This window comes from Tenrec ecaudatus, chromosome 18 (assembly GCF_050624435.1).
Source record: "Tenrec ecaudatus isolate mTenEca1 chromosome 18, mTenEca1.hap1, whole genome shotgun sequence".
Classification (NCBI taxonomy): Eukaryota; Metazoa; Chordata; class Mammalia; order Afrosoricida; family Tenrecidae; genus Tenrec; species Tenrec ecaudatus.
Genome location: NC_134547.1, coordinates 15,740,617 through 15,748,998, shown reverse-complemented (window position 1 = coordinate 15,748,998; position 8,382 = coordinate 15,740,617). Strand labels below are relative to the sequence as shown.

The following is an 8,382-nucleotide window of genomic DNA, read 5'->3' as shown; positions in this document are numbered from 1 at the left end:
GTATTACTGCTCATCCATACAGTGCAGGGAGCTGGGATGAGCTGAAGGGGACCTTCATATATTCAGCCTTCCAGGCGGCCATAAGAATCCCTAATGGTGGAGTGGTTAAGCATTGCACTGCCAACCACGAGGTCAGCTGTTGAATGCCACCCCGAGGGAGAAAGATGAGATTTTCGACTCCTGTAAAGAGTAGCCATCTGGGAAACCCACGGGGGCAGGTCTACCCTGTCCTATAGAGTTGCTAGGGCGTTGAAAGGGATTCGATGGCAGTGTGTCTGAGGCCACCAAGGGTGACAGCCAGGGGTGAAGCCCACGGACTTCCTATGGAACCACTGGGTGGGTCCTGGGACAGGTGCCAGGCTGGAAACACAAAAAGCCCTTTGGGTTGGGAGATACGTTTAACGTGTGAGAACCAGTTGTTTGGCTAATGTAGCTTGAAAAGCGGAAACCCCACAGTGATAAAGAAAGGGGTGACGTGAGGCCTTTTGGGGGAGGACCCAGCTGGATCAGAACTGCGCATGCGGGGCTGCAGAGTGACGCAGAGCGTTTTTCCCCACTTGCCATTACGCAGGCGCGCCGTTCGGCCTGTCACGTGACAGCTTCACCGCACCAATGGGGTCGTTCGCGGCTTATCCAATGAGAGCCCTGGATGCTTGCGCGTTGACCAATGGGGCCTCGAGAAGCCTGCCACGCACGCGAAGGCTGGCCCCGCCTTCCGTGAGGCTCCAAAACCGTTACAGAAGGTTGGGTTCCCATAGAAGGACGTTCCTGACCGTGTGTTCTGGACCGCGAGATTCTTCTAGTCAGGTCTTCTAGAAGCTAGGGGGAAACTTCTGTGTCTTAAAGGGAAAGAGGGGTGTAGAAACCCAACCTCGGACTGGGGGGCTCGGTCTGACCTCGGAGGTGGGCGGGAGGGAGGGAGTGGGGAGCCCCCCAGGATCGCTCACCCTTGGGGAAAAGGACAGGGAGGCACAGGCCTGGGGGGGGGGGGTGAGGGGGGGGGAGGGGCACTCAGAATCCTGGGTTCTGATGGAAGGTGGGAACTGGGGGCCATCGGCCAGAGCCTTGTGGACAAACAGTTGGAACCTGACTCCCGTGTCTATGGGCGAAGGGTTCTTCAGGCCAGAACTCTTTGGTCCTGAAGAAATTAAGGGACTGGGCGCCCAGGCTTCTGGGTGTAAGAACTCCAACGATGGAAACTGAGATACAGTGAACTTCGTTAACGTGCCCCAAGTCCCAAGTGAGGGGCAGGCCAACATGAAAGGTCTCAGTCAATGCCTTCCTGCCTGCCTTCCTTGCTTTGGATTTGCTTTCCATTTTGTTTCCACCACCCTCCCTTTCTTTCTACCCACCCCAGCCCACCCGTCGCCATCAAAATCCATTTCTTTTGATACGAAAACCCTCCCCCCTTAATTATTGTCTTTTATTACAATGGTCATATACACTATTTCTCTTATGGGACTGACTAACTTCGCTCAGTGTATCTTCCAAATCCATCCAGTGTTCCGTTCTTATTCTTCAGCGATGCATAGTATTCCGTGGTGCCCCCTAATGTAGTTCTCTATGAAAGGCTACTACTGTCTCCTAATAAAATCAAAACCAAACGAGTTATATGGCGTTGTACTGACTCCTGGTGTCCAGGTGTATATAGGTCAGAGTAGAACTGTGTGCCCTGGGGTTTCCAATGACTGATGGTTGTTTGCTTGTTTTAAAATCACTGGGTCTTTTTTAAAGCATCTCTGGGTGGACTCAACCAGCCACCTTAACTATTTCCATTCACAACCAGCACATTAACTATTTCCATTCACAGACTTCAAACACAATAAACTCACCCCCAAAAACGGGCCTTGATCTGCTTTTCAACATTTTCTGTGGAGGGGGGGGGGTTTCTTTTCTTTTTCTCTGCCTATTGCAGTTTAGCTCGGAAGTATTTTGTCATTGAGGGTACCCTCTGAAACTTTTGTTGCATGTTTTTCTGGTTTTCGGTATATGAAACCCAGGATTGATGAACCTATAGGGAAAGCAAGTAGGGGTGGGGTTGGGAGTAAAGTGGGTGGGGGGATAAACGGGAGATAATATCAAGGAGTTCAAGAAGAAAGAGAATGTTTTGAAACTGATTGTGGTAACAATTGTACAATACTGCTTGCTGTGATTGAACTATGGAATGATATACCTGTATTAGCTTCCAGTAAAAAAAGCTTGGTTTTTTTTGGGGGGGGTGGGGGGAGTTAGGCTTGCCAGACAAAGATTTAGTATGGTTCTTTTAGTTTAAACATTTTTCTCTTCTCCATTAAACCACAGATCCTAATCAACTTCTCCCAACGCCTCTAAGAGAAGCCATGGGAGCCTGTCAAATCCACACTTTGCTGTTCCTCTTCCTTCTAGGAAGCTCCTCCCTGACCTGTATGTATGGGAAACATGGGGCCATGAGGAAGCAGCAGGGTCACAGACCAGGGGCCAGGGACTGTGGGGGTGCGAGTGGCATATGGTGAAAAGGAGGTGACTTTAGTCCCACAGAGCAGAGCAGGCTCTCATCTTGACCTTGTTCTCTCTCAAGTGGCCGTTCGTTTGGATTGTTACAAGGGCGTTCACACGGATATAGAAGAGGACCCAGTTAGTACATTTAACTGGACTACCGAGCAAGTTGAGACTTGTGATGATGGAGAATATTGTCAAGAAACCCTTCTGGTTATTACAGCAGGTAAAGTGAGAATGGGCCATTGAGTTGGGAACTCTGGAGGGTGGTGTTATGGACATTAAAAAAAAACATGCATGCCAAACTCACTGCCATCGAGACAATTTTGACCCATAACAACCACCATAGGACAGGGTAGAGCTGCCCCCTTGGATTTATGAGACTGCAACTCTTTATAGGAGTAGAATACCTTGTCTTCTCTCATGGAGAAGCCGATGGTTTTGAACTGCTGACCTTGAAGTTAGCAGCTCAACACGTAACTACTTTGCCACCAAGGCTCCTTGATTAAACACATATGGAGTGCCTTTCCCTCTTTACCAGCCCACACTCAGGGACAGATTACTCAATAAGGTCAAGATGTGCTATGGCCTCAACAAAATAGGCACCAGTTGTCCAAAGCAAGAGACACATGCCCCCCGCCCCGTCCACCACCCCCCCACCCCAAGATGTCAAGCAGGCAAGACACAGGAACAGGGACCACCACAGCGGAAGAACACTAACAAAACACTAAATGAAATTGATGAGAAGGGAGGAGATTTACAGCTCAGAAACGTTGTATAGATCGTGATGCTATGAGTCAAAATTGACTTGATGGCAGTGGGTAAAATAAGTATGTTCCTTGTTTTGTCACTCAGAATTTTACTATAAAGGATGTGTAATAAAGATAAGAAATTTGTGTTGATTGTAGCCCAATAATTTTTTTAAAGACAAGAAAACCAAACGGGTTAAAATAAATAAATGGAACTGATTCCAGCTTCAGTTCACCTTTGCAGAAGCTTCAGAAAGACACGAGTAAATTATAGAAGTGTTCTGGAAGTCATTATTGGGAGTCTGTGTTAGTCAGGGTAGACTAGATAAATAAATTCATAGACACTCAAATGTCTATAAATATACAAGAGCAATTGAAAATTGAGAAAACATCCCAGCCCAGTCCAGATCAAGTCCATAAATCCAGTATTAGCCCATATGTCCCTTACCAATCTATAAAGTCTCACAAAACACATGCAAAACACATGCAATGTGTTTCAGACTCACAAAACACATGCAATGAGATGAATGCAGGAAGATCACAGGCCAGTGGGTACAAAGTCTTGTGGATCCAGTGGCAGTAGAAGCATCTCAGCAAAGGCAGGGTCTCCATGTGGCTCCTCCAGTTCCCAGGGCATGGAGTCTCTCAGCATAGTGCCATGTGTCTTCTCAGTAGAGAGTCTCCAAGGGAGTGAGCAAAGAGAGACAGTGTCTCCCACCTCCAAAGAGGAAATCCAGGAATTCCCAGAAGCCTTAGGAGAAAGCCAGGCCCACACAGAGGCCTCATTGACTATGACCCTCTTGACAGACTAGACTCCAGCCCTTCACTCTTAATCCTCTCAAGTCCCAAATTAACACCAGATTGTGTAACTACCACAGAGTCTGGTCAATTTGTAGAATCTCATATTAGACCATTGCTAACACACACGAATTTGGCATGAAAAGAAAGGTGAAATTGTGTGAAGTTATTTCACATGGTTTTACCTTCTTAAGCAATGTGGATATACCTGATACAGAATGCATGAGAGCATCCAAGAAATTAACTCAAAACTCACTGCCATCAGTTCGACTCTTTGTGATCCTATAGAACAAAGCAGAACTACTCCTTTGGGTTTCCAAGACTTTAAATCTTTCCAGGAACAGACAGCCTCGTCGCTCTCCCTCAGAACAGCTGGTAGATTTGAACCACTGACCTTGTGGTTAGCCCCCTCAGTGCATAGCTCCTTACACCACCAGGGCTTCTTTCTAAGAAATAAGTGCAGGCTGATTTCAATAACTAAGATAAAGACCTTTATGGAGAAGTGCAAGAATTTTATTCTTACTGAGAATTAAGAGTTTCAGAAAAGACAAATTGTACTCATGTAGGCAGGTATGATTCCATAGCAGAAATACAATGCATATCTCTCAACATGGAGACCCACCATCCCCTGGCCATGCTCCCAGCCTCACCCAAACTGACAAGTTGCAGGCAGATGATCCCTGGCCTCTTCTTGGGCCCATCAAAGGGTGTGGAGGTGACAGAAATGCCTCTTTGTGCCCCTCAATCCTACTCTTGTGGTCTGACCCTCCCGCACTGGCCACAGGCCTGGCACATCTTCTCTACCTGACCCAGATAACACCAACCACCGTGGCCTTACTCCCTCTCACGAACCTCACTCTCTTTCTCCTCCCCCTCCTCCCCGTTCTACCCCAGACCCTCTTTAATACACAAAATAATCTGTTATTTTTTCTTTTGTTTGAAATACTAATATGTTAGATAATAAAATAGTCAATAAGTGAGTAGGGTGCCCCGTGTATATAAGATATACATATATATTCAATTCATATATATTTAATTCAAATATATATCCCATTAAAATGTGAAAGTAAACGGAAAAGGGAGCACTACAGCTGATCAATGTCTAGGGCTCTCGCATGACTTACTCCAGCCCTGTTCGGACCTTAAACTCCCCATCCACTTTCCTTTCCTTCTGTCTCATAACAGGGCCTAAGTCTGCCGTTATCGCTACCAAGGGCTGCGTCTCTGGAACAATGTCACAGACCACCTTTATCCAACACAACCCAACCCCTGGCTTGCTGGCAGTCTCCTTCGCTAACTATTGTGAGGAGTCCTATTGCAACGACAAAAGGGGCATATACCCATCTTGGATGCTAAGAGAGCTAGCAGGTATACGGGAAGACAGAGGTGGATGTGAGGAGAACTTCCGTACACCGTTAAAAAGATTATATATGTGTTTACTTTTCTTTTTTTTTTTTTTTTTTGCTTAAGCCCCAGTGGGTGATATACAAAAAAACCTCACAGTCCAGTTGCTTGTTTTTGCTGTACTGTTACCAAAACAATTAGAGTCTAAAACACTGGTCAGAGCAAAGAGATGTCAGTGACAGAGTATAAGACGAGTTTTATATTTAGTAGACAATGAGATGCCAGTGTAGGTTTCTGGGCAGGGTGGTGCCAATGTTAATCTAAACACTTGCTCGTTCCCCATTTCTGGGTGACACTAACCCAACTCTCCAGCTAGGCCTTGCTACCATTTTGCTTAATTTACCATTCTTCCTGCTCTTAAATTCATTGTGTTCTACTTGAGGTTGGTATTGAAAATATGGTGGAGATGGTATTGGTCAGTCATAATAGAGGCTGGCCACAAAACCCAGGTCATCCATACCCGTACCTGCCAACTCTATATCAACCCTGCAGCGCCTCATCAGTCCCAAACTCTACCAAGCTTGTTCACATTGCCTGGTCTTTGCCTTGTTACATTTGTCCCTCCCATTTTCACCTAGCTACCTCCTACTTTCCATCCTTCTCAATTCAAATATCAGCTCTTTGGAAATACTTATCAGATTATTCCAGGTACACTTAGTGATGCCTCCCTTACTCTGCCTTTGCACTTCAAGCACAGTACTTACAGAATTGTATTGTAACTGTTTACATGTCTCTCTACATCTTGACAGGGATCCTAGATGGTACAAAGTGTGTCTTTCCATCTCTCTGCTCACCTAAGCACAGAGTTTGGAAGCCATGTTGTGTGGGGTTCTTTTGTTGTTTTTGTTATTAGATACCATTAAGTCAGCCCTGGCCCATAGCGACTATGCACAGCAGAATAAAATACTGCACAGCCTTGCGCCATTCTCACAATTGTTACTCTGCCTGAGCCCATTGCTGCAACCACTGTGTCAATCCATCTGATTGAGGGCCTTCCTCTTTTTTCGTTGCCCTTCCACTCTACCCAACATGATGTCCTTCTCCAGGGACTGGTCTCTTCTGACAATATTTCCAAAGTATGTAAGACAAAGTCTTGCCATCCTTGCCTCAAAGAGCACTCTGACCTGACTTCTGATAAAGATCAGTTTGTCCTTGGACCAGTCCATGGTACTTTCAACATTCTTCTCCAACACCACCATTCAAATGCATCACTTCTTCTATGGTCTTTTTTAGTCACTGTCCAGCTTTCACACGCATATGAGGCAATGCAGAATACCATGGCTTAGGTCAGGTGCACCTAAGCCCTCAAAGTAACATCCTTGCTCTTCACTACTCTAGAGAAGTCTTGTGCAGCAGATTTACCTAATGCAATACATCTTTTGAGCTCTTGACTGCTGCTTCCATGAGCATTGATTATGGACCCATGTAAGACAAAAATCCTTGACTACTTCTACCTTTTTTCCATTTATCATGATGTTACCTATTGGTCTAGTTAGGAGGATTTTGGTCTTCTTGACATTGAGTTGTCATGCATGCTGAAGGCTACAATCCTTGAGCTTCACCAGCAAGCGCTTCAAGTCCTCTTCACCTTCAGCGGTGGGGTTCTTTCAGCAAAGAAGATTGAAAAAGAGCAGAGGTGTTGCTGTCGTGGACCTTGATTGGAGTAGCATCTGCAGGAAATAGAAGGCAGCCGGGAGAAAGATCTCAAGAGGCAGGAAACACATGTCACGAACTCTCTTTTTCTCCCACCAGTTTCCACTAAACCAACAAACCTGTATTGCCCGACCTGTGTGGCTTTGGGAAACTGTTCAAAGGCACCTTCTCTTCCCTGTCCCAATGGCTCAAGCCGATGTTATCAAGGACAACTGAAGATCACTGGAGGTAAAGTGAACACCAGCCACCTGTGTGAGCCCTAGGAGGCTCTCAGACTCGGGGTACCTGAGAGGAGGGAAGACTGATTCCACTGTGATTTCATGAAACATCCATCTGTCTCCCCCTCCTTCCTTGGTCCACAGGAGGCATGGATTCCGTTGTGGAGGTCCAGGGCTGTATAGGAGTGAATGGTTGCAGGCTGATGTCTAGGCTATTTGGCGTTGGAGTCTTGGAGGTGAAGGAAGTGTGTCCACAGCAGACTGTCGTTCAACTCCGAAAGGCTGAAAACGGGGCCACCTGGCTGCTTGTTTCAGCTTGGGGCTTAGAGTGCCTGCTGCCACCGCTGCTCCTGCTGCTGCAACCTCTGATCCACGGCTCCTGAGAAGGCGCTTCTGGTCCTGGGTCTTAGGGCACCTTTTTGACTGAGCGTCTCCTGACTGCTGTCTGCCAGTGAGTTGAGCAGGCAGACCTGTGATGACAAAGAGAGAACCTGTGGGGGCATATTTGACATTTGTAATAAAATTTCTACTGTGATTTGTGTGTGTAATCTACATGGAATGCCCCGAGACTCTAAATTGAGTTTTAATCCGGAGAGGATCCTTGAATAATTTCTCCAATTCACACATTTTCAAGAAAGATAAACTGAACTCTAGAAAACATTAGTGAGCTTCTCACAATCATGTGGCTATGGCCAGTGCCAATACTTTTGCCCTAAAGCAGTGGTTCTCAACCTGTGGGTCACGACCCCTTTGGGGGAATGGTTGCCCAATTCATAACTAGCAAAATTACAGTGATGAAGTAGCAACAAAAATAATCTTATGGTGGGGGGGGCACCACAGCATGAGGAGTTGTATGAAGGGGTGGCAGCATGAGGAAGGTTGAGAACACTGTCCTAAAAACCTGGTCTTCCTTTCACGTTATTCAAAGTGCTGACTTCTCTTCCTGCCAGAACAAAGACTGGTGGTAGCCTCTCTGGAGTGCTCCTGGCCTGATCTTAAGGTTGAAGCCAGCTGTTTGGAGCTTCTGATATTTCCTTTGACGTGTGGCAGAATGAGAAAAATCAGAGTCCAAACTCTGATTATAA

At 46.3% G+C, this 8,382-nt stretch overlaps 1 protein-coding gene across 1 annotated transcript; it reads left to right on the top strand.

Moving 5' to 3' along the window:
• The first annotated feature begins 2,339 nt into the window (after positions 1 to 2,339).
• TEX101 (testis expressed 101) lies at positions 2,340 to 7,680 on the top strand. The gene is made up of 5 exons (XM_075536630.1): positions 2,340 to 2,403; positions 2,558 to 2,701; positions 5,208 to 5,390; positions 7,179 to 7,307; positions 7,442 to 7,680. The coding sequence occupies exons 1-5, from the start codon at positions 2,340 to 2,342 to the stop codon at positions 7,678 to 7,680; spliced, it is 759 nt and encodes a 252-aa protein (XP_075392745.1).
• The last annotated feature ends 702 nt before the right edge of the window (positions 7,681 to 8,382 follow it).

Bases quoted from the DNA above. Each gene is read 5' to 3' on its own strand.
- TEX101 (XM_075536630.1), top strand. From the start codon at position 2,340: ATGGGAGCCTGTCAAATCCACACTTTGCTGTTCCTCTTCCTTCTAGGA. The intron at 2,702-5,207 runs GTAAAGTGAGAA...GTCTCATAACAG, and splicing joins CCTTCTGGTTATTACAGCAG to GGCCTAAGTCTGCCGTTATC. The intron at 5,391-7,178 runs GTATACGGGAAG...TTCTCCCACCAG, and splicing joins GATGCTAAGAGAGCTAGCAG to TTTCCACTAAACCAACAAAC.